At 42.1% G+C, this 16810-nt stretch overlaps 1 protein-coding gene across 1 annotated transcript in view; it reads right to left on the bottom strand.

The window, feature by feature from the left end:
- dchs2 (dachsous cadherin-related 2) overlaps positions 1-16810 on the bottom strand; it is a 162783-nt gene that overhangs the window by 100607 nt on the left and 45366 nt on the right. Inside the window, exons 2-4 of the mRNA XM_067982273.1 lie at positions 15050-15241; positions 5826-6057; positions 4994-5230 (exon numbers count right to left, since the gene is read on the bottom strand). Coding sequence (XP_067838374.1) covers positions 4994-5230; positions 5826-6057; positions 15050-15241 — 661 coding nt within the window. The remainder of the gene's footprint in view (positions 1-4993; positions 5231-5825; positions 6058-15049; positions 15242-16810) is intronic.

Below are 16810 nucleotides of genomic sequence, written 5' to 3'. Positions count from 1 at the left end.
GGACTCTCTATCACTACTTGTACTTCGCTTTTGTACTCTTCACTCTTTTACCTCATTCTGTCAGTCCATGGACCTTGCTGCATGGCCATCATTCCGAACATTCAACCAAAATTTAAACCTACCTTTGGCTGTATGTCCCAAAATTGTTGCATCCCTCCATTCAGTAATCCCTCTGGAACATATGTCACCCGTGAAACCACTTTGGGTAATTGTTCTGTGGATGTGATAGCTCTGTCATGTGTTTCTTGATCACTGATATTACCATTGTCCAGCCCTCGATCTACCTCAGACTGTACCTCAGGAACCTCATCAAAAGAATCATGAACATCTGAGGCACAAGATGCCTTGTTTACTTCTATTAACTGCTCAGTCCAAGATGTTATAATTAATTTCAATTAATCATGAGGAATGAACCTAACAGTTTGATTGCCATGTTGGACAATTACTGTTTTACCATCACGACCTATTACCTTACCAGGGTCTTTCCATTCCCTATGACCCTCTCTTTAATAGTATACCAAATCTCCTGAATTGAACTCTGTCTTAGATGGTCTAACACAATGCCTCAGTGCTCTATGAATGTTCTCTGATACCTCAACCTTGATAAAAGCCTGTCTCCCTGCATGCATAGCATTTAAATGCTTGGGAAAAATGGCACAAATTGTAGTACCTTCTAGAGCAGGAGGATTATCACAAAGAACATGGGATTGCGTCCATAGACTAGTTGGTAAGGCCTATATCCTCCAACCATCTGAAGAGAATTCTTTGCATGAAATGCCTATGCTAGGGCAGTTGACAATTTACACTCTTGTTCAATCAGCCAAAATTTTATGCACCATGCTATCAATCACAGCATTATTCCTTTCATAAAGGCCATTGCTAAAAGGCCTCTCAGCTGCTGAATTCATGACAATTATATTCATATTTTCACGCATATCTCTGAACTCTGTCTCAGCAAATTCACCTCCATTATTAGTAAAAACTTTGCTGGCATCCCAAGTCCAGTCCCTATCCATTTTTCCATAATTTTATCTAGAATAACCTTCTTCTCCTTACTATAAGTTAGTGTAGAAATACTAAATCTCGTAGCCAGGTCAACAAAATGTAAGATGAAAACATTCCTGTCTTTGTGCCATACCTTTAGATCCATGGCGACTACCTTGTTTAAGTCACGCGTTAATGGACGAGGGGGCATCCGCCTATACTTGTTACAGATTTCACAGTTCTCACTAATCTCTTCCATGAGCCTCATATAGTCCTCATCAACTACACCTGCATCTTTTAGCAGGATCTTTAAACATTGACAAGTAGGGTGGGTGAATTGTCTAAGTAACTTTAAGACAACTTTTTTTTTTCTCTCTTATCCTGACTGCCTGATGCAATCAGGTTTTATTAAGGGCATACAATAATGCCCTGACTGGGTAAACAGCAAATCAACCGATTCCCAAAAATGATTGCCTTATCGTGTTCCATGTCAAGTTTCATTTTTGCCTTTTTCATGGAAGGTTTACCCAGAAGCATAGGTATCTCACTAGAGACTATATCCGTACTTATAAAATGGCTTACTCCAGCTATCTTACATGGAATTACCACTCTCTTGAGTGACCTCAAGGTGTTGTCATCGACAAACCTAAAACATGTAGAACTTTTATATTCCTTAACCTTGCATCGATCCTCAGTATTTAGTGACTCAAGATAACATTTTAACCAATCTACCCCGCAAACAGTTGAAGTGCATGCACTATCTTACACCACACAACTAAAGGAATTCGCGACTAATACATTCATCACAGGATTAAAACTCCTTGTGACCAGTATAATCTGTCCATATTCAACATTATCTTCATCCTCTTCCTCAGAACTACTTTCTTCATGCATCATTTCAAAGACCCTGCGTCTTCGCTCTGAGCAATTCGCCTCATAATTACAGTCACATCTAAAGCATCTACTGACTTTTCCTTGGGCATTCCTGGGATTCATTCACCCGTTATTACTGTCCCAATTTTGTCTTCTGTTGATATAACTGAATTTGCCGTACCTGCTTTCATCACCAATCTGGCTGTCTTTAATCTTTCCATCATATCGACACCTGTGTTTGGTCTCTTTAAAATTTTGAAACTTGTTCTGGCATCTGTGTTTAGTATCTGGAACATTTCAAAACCTGGTAACCATTGAACCTTCTATTCTTTGTGCCACAGCAGAAGACCTCATTTATTCAATGGAGGCTGAAGGGAATAGTGTTTCCCCAGGAATTTCTTTAAGGCAGCATTTGATCCAACAGAGTCTCCTGTTCCGAGAACTGGACACCAGTCAGGACCAGTTGCCTGTCCATTTGAGACACCTTAGCACAATCCAGTAATTTAAATGCTAGTACCGATCCAGGGATTCCCAAATTGAACTTTGTCAACTTTTTGTACAATTTGTTGAAGTCCATGGTATACTCTTCCATTGAATGACATCTGTTTTCCGAAATCTATCAAATCTGAACAGGCCTTGTAGGCACTTAACAGGTCATCTTTCTTGTAGATTTGATCCAGAAATTCTATCAGAAAGGTAAAACCTTCATCATTATCCAAAAGATTTGCATTCATCTCAGAAAATACCTTACTTCTGATTTTACTTTGTTCAGGAAGTATCAACGCCAAGGCCATGCCTTGTTTTTCCTTTGACAGTGTAGTAACCCATGTCCACATAGCAACCTCATTCTTCCACTGATCATACGGTTCAAACTCCGAGAACATCGGTGGGAAATCATACCTCAACGATTTAAACTTACTTTCTGCCATTTTCCACAATGACCACTAGGCTTTCAAGTTTTGCTTTAAGTCCAAAAAAAAATCATAGTTTCCAACCTCTACCTTTAGGCAACCATTCTCTGCTACCATGTTTTAAATTGGATAGCCCGGTGATAAAGGATAGAATACTAGAGCCTGGTCTTCGGTTGCTTCCAAGCCTTTATTCACAGAGCTCCATACAATACACACCACACCCTAAATCAGCTCTCTTATAAATGGATAGAAGAGTTCCCAATTAATATACACCACCTGAATACAATTAACATAATTGCTATAAATCACATGGATACAATTAACAGCAACTGCCTGGTGACAGAATTAAATATCTCCGACCCACATCTCATAGAAGACTTAGTCATTTCAGCGGGACGCTCGATTTCAGGACCGAGTGAAATATGATCATCTGAATTATGCTAAGTTTTACATTGCCATTACTAATTCATATCTGTCTCCTCTCCTATAGGGCCATCACGTGAAGGACAGCAGTCCATGGACCTTCTGAACGACTATTCCTCAGAGGAGCTGATTCCTTCTGAGGGTGCACTGTCACAGGGCACATGCTTACCAAGCACCAGGGCAAATATGAGCACTTCGGTGGGTCTGTTAGACGGTTATGTGAATTCTCACCTAGTGAATCACAGTTCACAAGTGAGCACAAAGACAGAGAGGTGGCAGGGACAGCTGAGCAGAGTCCGTGTTGGGGGCCGCACTCCCCTCCAAGCTCTGCTCAGCCAGACCTAGATACTGAACCCCGGGGGCCATCGATGAAAAAGATAATCATAGAGGGACTGCAGCAAATTTGCAAGGTACTGGCAGTCGTGCCACACACACTGTTCACAACAGCAGAGAGGATGGAGGAGTCCAGCTCAAGCATTTGTGGATTGATGTTGCAGGTAATTGCGAGGATGTCTTCCATTGATAGAGTGACCTCCTTTGTGGCACTTCAATTGGAGCAATCTAATCAGTCCATATAAGCCCTGACCAGGATGCCAACATGTCTGCTGCCTTAAACAGGATGACATATACCTTAGCCATGGCCTTACAAAGCGTTACTGATTTGCACCAACCTGCTCCCGCGCAGAGAGGTAGGAGTAATGTGCCGCTCGCCCAGGAAAGGGATGATGTCGAAAGGGGACATGAAGTGGAAACTCCACTCAAAGCGTTCCCATGTCTCACCCATTGCCCCCCACTCAACCAGTACCCAACATGCTGCCTCCTCTCCCGATGGCCGAGCCTTCCCCTGCACAGGTGCAAGTGGAGCAGTCTTTGGCGTGGCCCTCACAGGCTCCAACATCCAGAGGTCATCATTCAAGAGCATCTCAGCAGTCAGAGCACGGATCAGAGCAGCCTGCCTCTACCTCTGCTGAAGCCACAAGGGTTGCACCACTTGGGAGCGGTAGGCAAAGGAAAAGAAAAATGTTGTAGTTCACCAAGGGTGTTCACATGGGTGTTTGTGAAAATGCTATGTTATTAAGTTTCCTTTTTTTAACAACTCACATGAAATTTATTAATTTGCACCACTTTCTGGTCCTTCTAGGGCGCAACCAGAGACACATCGAGGGTCTGCCAGTCGGCTGCACATAAATACATACGGGAGGTTGTGGCTGAACCAGTGTTTTATAAGGGTTCAACATAACTTCCTTGCTTTTGTACTCTACGACTATTTATAAAGCCCAGGATCCCGTATGCTTTTTTAACCACTTTCTCAACCTGTCCTGCCACCTTCAAAGATTTGTGCATGTACCCCCAGGTCTCTCTGTTCCTGCACCCCCTTTAGAATTATACCATTTAGTTTATATTGCCTAAGGAAAGTTTTTAAACTTGCTTTAGAGGCCATCCTCTTCTTCCCCGCTAGGTTTTACTAAGCAAGACATCTCAACTGAGAAAAGTATTAAACAGTAGGTGGGAGGTTTATTATGCACAAAAAAATGCTGCCAGCACTCAATGGGCAGCCATCGGTGCTTGAAATTCAAGCCCCATGCACTGGGGTTACCATAAAATCATGATAATGAGCTGACCTTGCATTATGGGGCAAGGCAGCTCCTTCAGGGGCAGGCATAGCAAAATCAGCCCCGAACTATCTGATAATCAGAAGAGACTTGGAAGGTCTGCTAGGATGTGAATTATAAGTAAAAGTTTATAACATGGGTGAAACATAACTTGATTTGTTTGAGGAATTTTTGGCATCCAAAACCCACCTAGGAAACTTGCAATTCGTACTGTTCCAACAGCACTTCCGACAGGGACATCTTCTGATACGGTAAAGGAATAATAAGATCTCTCAAACACTGTGGGAGCAAGAGCACTTTGAAGAATGTGGACAGTTACAGTTGCGTTGATAGGTGAAGTCAAGTTCCCACCATCTCGAGCAGAAACTGTCAACTGTACACTAGAAATCTGTAGGTGACTGAGGACAGAGGTTAAATACACTGCACCTAGAAAACAAAAAAAAGTAACCATATTAATATTAACCTCTTTGTTTATATCAAATAAAGTTTAAACTGACATGTTTGACGGATTTAACAAAGATGTGATGGGAGATTGTCTTCTTCTATGCTCCTGGCTTTTGCCCATTAAAGTGAATAGAAAGAAAATCATGGGCTGGTAGTATGCAATTTCCCAATGTGCGCTCCTGGAAGTGGAAACTCTCTCCTGAAGAACCATGAAAGCAATATGCTCCTGAAATTTTTCTTTCTCTTGTTTACACAAAATTATTATTCAGCAATGAGCAGAGATGAGATGGTTCCCAGAGTGAAGCAAATTTGGACAGTAAGTCAATTTCCTAGCCATTAGCTACAGAATAGCACTGGCTGAGGCCTGAAGAAATATGTTCAGGCCCACCTCTTCAGTCAGGCGCTGGTACATGCCATGAACAGAAAAAGAATTAAAAATGGAGGGGTAAGATTTGTACAAAACTTGATCAGTTTTTACAAGAAGTTTAATTTGCCAGGATTGAATTATCTGATTATTAATGTAATGTTACATTATAAACCTTGAAGAATCCAATCAAAAGAAATAATCTTATTATACCTGTATTGGAGTCTACAGAGAATAGTGAAGAGAAATTTCCAGCTAGATGTTCATATGACACCTGTCCATTGATTCCAGAATCCCTGTCAGAGGCGATCACATTTATAATTTCTGTTCCAGGCCGTATATGGCTGCTGATACTGGTTACATATGTCAATGGGTTGAATACAGGTTGGTTATCATTGATATCTTGTACCTCTACGTGGATAAATGACTGAGCACTCAACCCACCCTATTTAAAACAAAAGGTAGAATAAAGTGACAGTAATCTAACAGCAGCATGCAATTACATAAATGCATGTGAAAATTGGAGTTTTAGCTAACATTACTGATGTCTGTTGTACCATATTAGTAGCTTGCATCAATATTGTGTACTGTGGTTTTAGATCTGAGACAAAAGGTGTTGGAAGATAATTCTTTAGTCAGGATTTTCCTCTTTGTTACCACCAGCAATATTGGCAATACAGAGGTGGGTGTGAACGGAAAATTGGGTGGGGACCTGTAACGCCAGATTATCACCCATTTTCACATCCATGGTTTTCTAACGTCACTTCCGTTAAACAGCAGAACCGATTTTAACTCCCAATTGGCAGGTGGGAGCTGGATTTCGGGCGGCAGGTCCGCAGCCCTAAGTTAAGTGGCCGTGAGGGGGGGGGGTTGGGATCATGATCGAGAGATGGGGAGGGAAGTCCAGGCAGGGGAGGCCCAAAATTTTCTTCTAGGGCACAGACAATCACTCCTGCTCCAAGAAACCTTAAGGTTACCAGACAATTCAGCCCATCCCACTCCGCCCCAAGTTCACGCATTTAACCCCCTCCAACTCTATCCTAGGTTCAGACACTTTACCCCTTCCAACTCCAGCCACCGAAGGTTTACAGTCACTTTTCCCCCACCAAACCCCAATCCAAAGGTTTACAGATACGTCACCTGCTCCACATCCTACCACAGATTCACAGACATTTTACCCACTCCACTCTCCTCACCCTATTCATAGACACTTTAGCCCCTCCGACCCCTACCCAGGGTTAGACATGTTACCACCCCCCCACCTGCAGGACGACCCTTCAGTGAAGCACTGAGTGAGTGCTGTATAGTGGGAGATACAATTTTTAAACCAAGAATCAAGAAAAATCAGGGACATCCAGTTTTTCAAAAAAGCTATTAGACCAACGTCTCAATAAAAGCTACCTTAACAGTCATCTCCCCTCCAATCCCTCACCCCATGTTCAGATAATTCCCCCCTCCAAATCCATGCTACTGATGGTTTACAGGCAGTTATTCCCCTCCAACTCCACGGTTCAGATATTTTACCCAATACCAGGTTCAGACACTTTAACCCCTATAATACCACCAGCTTCAAATACTTTATCCCATCCAACCCCACCCCAGATTCTCAGACACTTTATCCTCTTCAAATCCCCATTCCCTAAAGTTTACAGACACTTTGGGGGTAATTTTAAATTTGTCTAATCAGCAGCCTATCTTACATCTCTCCCAATTTTTATTTCCTTTGATACGGGCGCTGGCCGATTTGCTATAACCTGCTTTGCACCATTACACAAACTCAAACATTATCCCTTTATCGCTTCCAAACACCCCCCCCACCAGGTTCACAAGCACTTTACACTCTAAAAATGTTGAAATCACATACTTTGCCACCTCCAAGCTCTCCCATTCAGAAAATGTACCCCCTCCAACCCCACACCAGGTTCAGACATTTTATCCTCTTCAACTCTCCCCCCTCCTCCCCCAGTTCAGACACTTCACACGCTCCAGGCTCAGACATTTGGTCACCTACATCCCCACCTCAGATTCATAGGGAGTTGGAGGAGGAAAATGGTCTAAGTTCAGAAGCTTTACATCCTCCATCCACCGTCCCATCCCCCCCCCACCCCCAGCCCAGGTTTAAAGACTTTACCTCCTCAAACCACCTCCCTAGATACAGGCACTTAACCATCCACCAACCAACCCCTCCAGATTCAGACACTTTATCCCCCCATAAGTGGGAGGAAAAGGCGTCGGCATGAGTTTGCAGATGAGTGATGGAGTAGCCAAGCACCTAACCCCGTTTGATAGCTGGTCAAGATGGTGCTGCGTGAGGAGCTTGTGAGGAGAGCTGCCACTCCGCAGTAACATCTCCAAAAATCATCATGCCAGCAAAGAGCTGCAGCCAAGTTTTAGGCCACAGATGACCAAAACAGGTCCTGTACCAGTCCTCTGCTGCATGGTTGCCATAGGAGTCCTTGTGGTAGATGGCATAGCTCTACATCTGCCTCTCCACTGAGGCAGACCCTGAAAAGACAAGTCCCCACATTCACTGGCAGGTAGGTGAGGCAAGGCTTGCAAAAATGGTTGATGTTTATCTTGGTGAGAGCAGCTAATGCTGGCTCTAGATCACCCTGGCATGGTTTCTTTTCTGCCGTGACATGTGAAGCATGAAATGCTGCGACTGGGGTGGATCTGAAGAACTAGTGTAACAGTCAGGTGGTCACATGTGTTGTGATATCTTGTATTGTATACTCAGGATGAGAAACGGCTATCAGGCCCTTACATTTTTGCCCCAATTCTTACTGGATGTCCCTATATCCCCACCCTTCCTTCTCTCAACCCCAACTATCTCCTGGAAGAGGCGAAAAAAGAGATATGCAACTAATTCAGGAACCTGCATCAAAAATTTCTGATCAACCCCATCAAAGGTGATCAGATGATCCCCAGGAGGCCCCTGTCCACTGTTATTACCCAAAACCAATTTAAATACATGACTTTTATTCAGAATCTTCCTCCAAACTCAAATAATGGTACAGCTCTTCCAGAACTTGCCACCATTTATATGAATCATTTTGTTTGTCTGGTTGTTTTTGATTTGAGAGAAACATAAATAAATTAAATGAAGGGAAGGAAATAAAGGAGGGGAGGTGACAGTATTGATCAAACATACTGTTACAGTGCTGGAAAGAGATGATGTGCTTGAGAGTTCAAAGACAGAATCTATGTGGGTAGAGTTAAGGAACAGAAGAGGAGCTGTTACCCTGCTGGGTATGTGTATATACTATAGGCCACCAAATAGTAGGAAGGCGATAGAGGAGCAAATTTGCAGGCAAACTTCAGAAAGATGCAAGAACAATGGAGTAGTGATAATGGGGCACTTCAATTATTGTAATAAAGACTGGGAAAATAACAATGGGCAAAGGGGAGGAATTCCTGAAATGTCTACAAGAGAACTTTCTTGATCATTATGTTTCCAGCCAATGAGAAAAGAAGCAGTTCTGGGGAATGAAGTGGGACAAGTGGAGCATGTTTCAGTAGGAGAGCATTTGGGAAACAGTGATCACAATATTATTAGATTTAGAGTAGTTATGGAAAAGGACAAATAACAATCAAACATAAAAATATTCAACTGGAGGAAGCCTAAATTCAGTGAGTTGAAAAGGGATCTTTCCCTGGTGGATTGAAATCAAAGATTGGCAGGTAAAACAGTAAATGAGCAATGGGAGGCCTTCAAAAGAGGAGATAGTTCAGGTACAGACTAGACACATTCCCACGAGGGGGAAAGGAAGGACATCCAAAGCTAGAGCTCCCTGGATGACTAAAGATATAGAGATTAAAATGAAAAAGGAAAAGGAGGGTTATGATAAATGTTAGGTTCATAATGCAGTAGAGAGTCAAGATGAATACAGAAAGTGCAGAGGAGAACTGAAAAAGTAAATGAGATGGGCAAAGAGAATGTATGAGACTAGATTAGCAATTAACAAAGAAGGGAATATAAAGTCTTTTATAAACATATAAATAATAAAAGGATAATCAAAGGAAGGGTGGGTTGATTAGGAACCGAAAAGGAGATCTTCTTGTGGAGACAGAGGGCATGGCTGAGGTATTAAATGAGTATTTTGCATCTGTCTTCACAAAAGAAGAGGATGCTGTCAATGTCACAGCAAAGGAGGAGGTAGTAGAAAAATTGGATAGGATAAAAATAGATAAAAAGGAAGTACTTAAAAGATTGGCAACGCTCAAGGTGGAAAAGTCACCCGGTTTGGATGGGGTGTGTTCTAGGTTGCTGAGGAAAATATGGGTGGAAATAGCAGAGGCTCTGGCCACAATCTTCCAATCCTCCTTAGATATGGCAGTGGTGACAGAGGACTGGAGAGGTGCAAATGTTACACCCCTGTTCAAAAAAGGAGAGAGGGATAAACTGGAAACTACCTGCCAGTCAAGCCTAATGTTGGTGGTGGGGAATCTTTTAGAGACAATAATCCGGGAAAAAATTAATTGTCACTTGGAAAAACATGGGTTAATCCATGACAGCCAGCATGGATTTGTTAAAGGCAAATTGTGTTTGACTAATGTGATTGAGTTCTTTGAAGTAACGGACAGGGTTGATGAGGATAATGCAGTTGCTGTTGTGTTTATGGACTTTCTAAAGGTGTTTGATAAAGTACCACATAATAGACTTGTTAGCAAAATTAAAGTCCATGGAAATAATGGGGCAGTAGCAGCGTGGATATGAAATTGGCTAAGGGACAGAAAGATAGTGGTGGACGGTTGCTTTTCAGTCAGGAGGGGAGCATACAGAGGTGTCCCCCAGGGGTCGGTATTAGGACCACTGCTCTTTTTGATATCTATTAATGACATGGACTTGGGTATAATTTCAAAGTTTGCAGCAGACACAAAACTTGGAAAAGTAGTGAGGAAGGTAGTAGCAGACTTCAAGAGGACATAGACAGACTGGTGAAATGGGCAGACACATGGCAGATGAAATTTAATGCAGAGAAATGTGAAGTGATGCATTTTTGGAAGGAAGAATGAGGAGAAGCAATATAAACTAAATGGTACAATATTAAAGGGGGTGCAGGAACAGAGAGACCTGAGGATTTACGTACAGAAATCTTTGAAGGTGTCAGGACAAGTAAATAAAGCTGTGAAAAAAAACATACGGGATCCTTGGCTTTATAAATAGAGGGATAAAGTGCAAAAGCAAGGAAGTTATGCTAAAGCTTTAAATCACTGATTAGGCCTCAACTGGAATATTGTGTCTAATTCTGGGCATGACACTGTAGGAAGGATGTCAAGGCCTTGCAAAGGACATTTACTAGAATGGTACCAGGGATGAGGGTCTTCAGTTACATAGAGAGACTAGAGAAGCTGGGACTGCTCTCCTTCGAGCAGGAATGGTTAAAGGGAGATTTAATTGAGTCGTTAAAAATCATGAATGGTTTTGATAGAGTAAATAAGGAGAAACTGTTTCCACTGGCAGAAGGGTCGGTAATCAGAGGACACAGGTTTAAGGTAATTGGCAAAAGAGCCAGAGGTGAGACGAGGAGAATTTTTTTTTACGCAGCGAGTTATGATGATCTGAAATACACTGCTTGAAAGGGTGGTGGAAGCAGATTCAACAATAACTTTTAAAAGAGAATTGGATAAATACTTGAAGGGGAGAAAATTGCAGGGCTATGGGGAAAGAGCAGGTGAGTAGGACTAATTAGATAGCTCTTTCAAAGAGCCGGCACAGGCACAATGGGCCAAAATCACACCTTCTGTGCTGTATGAATCTATGATAAGCTAATGTAGCTATTTAGAATACATAACATAATACGAAGAACTGCTGCAAATCATTCCTGCCCAAGTTCTTGCTCGTTTGGCAGTTTTCTTCTTAGCTCTGTGTTCTGCTCTCCTACTGTACTTGCCAACAGTAGTTGCAAGAGATCAAAAGACCATTCGGCCCCTCGAGCCTGCTCCGCCATTCAATGAGATCATGGCTGATCTGATTTTTACCTCAACTCCACTTTCCCGCCTTTTCCCCATATCCTTTGACTCCCCTGCTGATCAAAAATTTGTCTAACTCAGCCTTGAATGTATTCAATGACGCAGCCTCCACAGCTTTTGGGGTAAAGAATTCCAAAGATTCACAACCCTCTAGGAGAAGAAATTCCTCCTCATTTCAGTCTTAAATGGGCGACCCCTTATTCTGAGACTATGCTCCCTAGTTTTACATCCTCTCAGCATCTACCCTATCGAGTCCCCTCAGAATCTTGTATGTTTCAATATGATCTCCTCTCATTCTTCTAAACTCCAATGAGTATAGACCCAATCTGTTCAATCTTTCTCCATACCCGCAATCAACCTTGTGAACCTTCTCTGAACTGCCTCCAATGCAAGTATGTCCTTCCTTAAATAAGGACACCAGAACTGTACGCAGTACTCCAGGTGTGGTCTCACCAGCACCCTATACAGTTGTAGCATGACTTCCCTGCTTTTATATTCCATCCCCCTAGAAATAAAGGCCAATATTCCATTTGCCTTCCAGCTTACCTGCTGCATCTGTATGTTGACTTTTTGTGTTTCATGTACGAGGACACCCAGATCCCTCTGTACCGCAGCATTTTGTAGTATTTCTCCATTCAAATTATATTTTGCTTTTTTATTTTTCCTCCCAAAGTGGATGACTTCACATTTTCCCATATTATATTCCATCTCCCAAATTTTTGCCCATTCGCATAACCTGTCAATATCCCTTTGCAGACACTTTGTGTCCTCATCGCAACTCGCTTTTCCACCTATCTTTGCATCATCAGCAAATTTGGCCACAGGACACTCTGTTCCTTCATCCAAGTCATTGATATATATTGTAAATAGTTGAGGCTCCAGCACTGAGCCCTGCGGCACCCCACTAGTTACAGATTGCCATTTGGAAAATGACCCTTTTATCCTGACTCTTTGTTTTCTGTTAGTTAGCTAATCCTCTATCCATGCCAGTATATTACCCCCAACACCAAGGGCTCTTATCTTGTGCAGTAATCTTTTATGTGGCACCTTATCGAATGCCTTTTGGAAATCCAAATGTACTGCATCCATTGGTTCCCTTTTATCCACCCTGCCCGTTACTTCCTCAAAGAACTCTAATAAATTTGTCAGACACGATTTCCCCTTCATAAAACCATGTTGATTCACCTTGATTGTATTATGAGTCTCCAAATGTCCTGTTACTACTTCCTTAATAATGGATCCTAGCAGTTTCCCAATGACAGATGTTAGGCTAACTGGTCTATAGTTACCTGCTTTCTGTCTCACTCCCTTCTTGAATAGGGGTGCTACGTTTGCGGTTTTCCAATCCGCTGGGACCTTTCCAGAATCTAGTGAATTCTGGAAGATTACAACTAATACATCCACTATCTCTGTAGCCACTTCCTTTAAGACCCACGGATGCAAGACATCAGGTCCGGGGGACTTGTCAGCCTTTAGACCCATTAGTTTACCTAGTACTTTTTCTCTAGTGATAGTGATTGTTTTTAGTTCCTCCCTCCCCTTTGCCCCTTGATTTTCTACCATTATTGGTATATTATTAATGTTTTCTACTGTGAAGACAGGTACAAAATATCTGTTCAATTCCTCTGCCATTTCCTTGTTTTCCATTATTATTTCCCCAGTATCATCCTCTAGGGGACCAATGTTTACTTTAGCTACCCTCTTCCTTTTTATATACTTGTAGAAGCTTTTACTGTCAGTTTTTATATTTCTTGCCAGTTTACTCTCACAATTTATTTTCTCCCTCATCCTTTGCTGGTTTTTAAAGTTTTCCCAATCTTCAGGCTTAGCAGTAATCTTTGCCACGTTGTATGCTTTTTCTTTTAACCTGATACCATCCTTTACTTCCTTAGTTAGCCATGGTTGGTTCATCCTTTTTGTGGAGTCTTTCCTCCTCACAGGGATATATTTTTGTTGCGAGTCATAAAATATCTTTATAAACGTTTGCCACTGCTTATCCACTATCATACCATCTAATCTGTTTACCCAGTCCACTTTAGCCAATTCCGCCCTCATTCCTTTATAATTGCCCTTATTTAAGTTTAATACAGTAGTTTCAGACCCAAGATCCTCGCTCTCAAACTGGATGTGAAATTCTATCATGTTATGATCACTGCTTCCCAAGGGATCCTTTACTTTGAGATCATTAATTAATCCTGTTTCGTTACCCATTACCAGATCCAAAATGGCCTGTTCCCTGGTTGGTTCCCCGACGTATTGGTCTAAGAGACAGTCCCAAATACACTCCATGAACTCCTCCTCAGGGCTATTTTTGCCAATTTGATTTGTCCAATCTATGTGAAAGTTAAAATCACCCATGATTATTGCATTACCTTTTTTACAAGCCGCCCTTATTTCCTGATTAATATTTTGCCCTACAGTGTAGCTACTGTTAGGGGGCCTATATTCTACTCCCACCAGTGATTTCTTTCTCTTGCTATTTCTTGCCTCCACCCAAATTGATTCGACATCCTGATCTTCTGAGCCAAGATCATTTCTCGCTATTATACCAATTTCATCCTTTATTAACAGAGCTACGGAACCACCTTTACCTTTTTTCCTATGCTTCCAAAATGTTAAACAACCCTGTATATTTAGCTCCCAACCTTGGTCACCTTGCAACCACGTCTCTGTAATGGCCACGAGATCATACCCATTTTTTTCTATTTGTGCCGTCAATTCATCTATCTTATTAGGAATGCTGTACGCATTCAGATAAAGAACCTTTAATTTTGTCTTTTTACCATTCTTTCCTACACCGGCCCCATTTGCTAGTGCACTCTTATGTTTGTACGCTCTGTCCCTTCCTGATACACTCTGTTTATCATTACCTCCATCACTTTCCTGTACTACTTCCTTGTCTTTTCTCTTTATCAATCTAAACTTCGCCCCACCTGAGCCCTCCACCCCCCCGCCTCTATTTAGTTTAAAGCCTTCTCTACCGCCCTAGTTATTCAGTTTGCCAGAACACTGGTCCCAGCATGGTTCAGGTGAAGCCCGTCCCAACGGAACAGCTCCCTCTTTCCCCAGTACTGGTGCCAGTGCCCCATGAATCGAAACCCACTTCTCCCACACCAATCTTTGAGCCACGCATTCATCTCTCTGATCTGATTTACCCTCTGCCAATTTGATCGTGGCTCAGGTAATAATCTGGAGATTCTCACCTTTGTGGTTCTGCTTTTTATTTTATTCCCTAGCTGCTCAAGCTCCCTCAGCAGAACCTCTTTCTTAATCAGCTAGCATGCTTTCAAAAAAGTTGAGTTCATGCCTTATATGTTTTTTGTGGTTTTATAAAAAAAGGACAAATTCTAGTTTCTGAATGATTCTAACTAGAACCTGGCCTAAATATTTGTTAGATGCTATCTAAAGTTTTCCTCAAAAAGTCAGGAGGAACCAAGGATTCATGAATATAAGATTTAACTTACCCCATCCTCAGCCTTCACTGACAGATCATAACTTGGAGGTCCATCATCTCTATCTATATTCTGGGCTGTACAGACTTGACCAGTAGAGGTGTCAATGGTGAAGAGGTGTGATCTCTCATAGTTGTTAAAACCGTCATAAAGGGAATAGTGGATGGTACCATAAAGACCACTATCTGCATCTCTTGCTGTAACCTGTGGGCGGGGGTGATAAGAATGTATTTAAGAAGAAACTACAGTAGGAAAGCAACCATTCCAGTTGCTCAGGGCAATATACATATTTTGAGCTCTTAAAATATAATTCAACCAACATGTTAGCCACAAAGTAGCCTTGAATAAATCTTCCCAGAAATGGCCAGAATAAATGAATGACTTTTGCATAGGCAAAGACTTCATTAGAATGGGATACTCGTATGCTTTGGATAATTGGTCCATTTGGGTCAATGCAATTTAGACATGTGTTCCTAAATTCTACTTAAACAAAGTGGGCGATTTTAACCCTACCCCACCCGGCAGAAACCAGGCGGATGGCCCGGATTAAATCACCTGCCAATTTCCAGCCTGCTTTGTGCTGATCCTGATTTTAATCTGTTCTTCCAAGCAGGCAACAAAGAAACCCACCTGAAGCCAGCAGGGTCCTTCTTTAAATATGCAGACTGGGGTCCGATTACATCATTGGGCCCTAAACTGCAATTTTAACTCTGGCATGAGCAAAGGAGCCACTGGTGCTTTTGCTTCAGGTGAAGATAGCAGGAGGATCTGGAACCAGAAGAGGCCATTTAAGTTAAGCTTTTTACTTTGCATGTAGGGCCAGGGGGAGCAGAAGATGGGACCCTCCCCAAATCAGAAACCATTGACATGCTCGAAGAACTGCCCCTAAACATAGTGGGCTGTCATTCTGTGATTCCATTGGAAAGGACTTGCAGGCGATAAACCTGAATTGGCAAGCTTGTACTCATTATTCGATCTGTCTCTTCCCTCAAGGAAGTATCTTCACACACAATTGACAACTTGTGTGTGATTGCACTCCCCCTGTAGCTCAGGCAGAAGTGAAGATGGAGGCGTTGGTGTTCATCATCTCGCTGGTTGATTACTGTGTCCTGATTTTCATGGCCGTTTATTTCATTATCACCCTGTCAATAATCTTGGTACCTTTCCAGGGCTATAAAGCAGCATCCCCAGGGCCATTCCAAGCAACAGTATCATTGTTTATCATCTGCAGTCTAATAGTGTGTTCTATTTAGCTCCATGTAGAGGTATGAGCCTCATATTTTCTTTCATTGCTGCTCTGCAATTCCACAATGGTGTCATCAGCCAGAGCTCTGGAAGGTATCCCTGGTCTCATATTATCCATCCATTTAAGGTGGGACTGCAGACTGGAGTAGGATGAATGAATCATTGCAGCTTCCAGATATTTACCTGCAATCTGCAGTTCCAATGGCACATACAGCCTGCAGGTTAACAGAATGGAATCTCTTTCTATTCATATATGCTATGGTATTGTTGAAAGGAGGCCATATGAGTTCCATTGATAAGGCCTTATACTTTGGGGAATCCAGCCTCTCTGGAAAAAATCAAGTTCATCTGTTTTGCTGATGTTCTATATCCTTCAGGAAAGTGATCTAGTGATAGCCGTGACAAACAATTCCATATTTACCTGCTGGAAGCAGCATTGTATTGATACTGATTGATGTAGCATATCTCACCTGTGGCACCCTGAAAGGAGCTATTAGCATAAAAGTTCAATTGTGATTTGCATCATCA

This window comes from Heptranchias perlo, chromosome 1 (genome assembly GCF_035084215.1).
Source record: "Heptranchias perlo isolate sHepPer1 chromosome 1, sHepPer1.hap1, whole genome shotgun sequence".
In the NCBI taxonomy this organism is placed as follows: domain Eukaryota; kingdom Metazoa; phylum Chordata; class Chondrichthyes; order Hexanchiformes; family Hexanchidae; genus Heptranchias; species Heptranchias perlo.
This window is presented reverse-complemented; position numbering and strand designations above follow the sequence as displayed.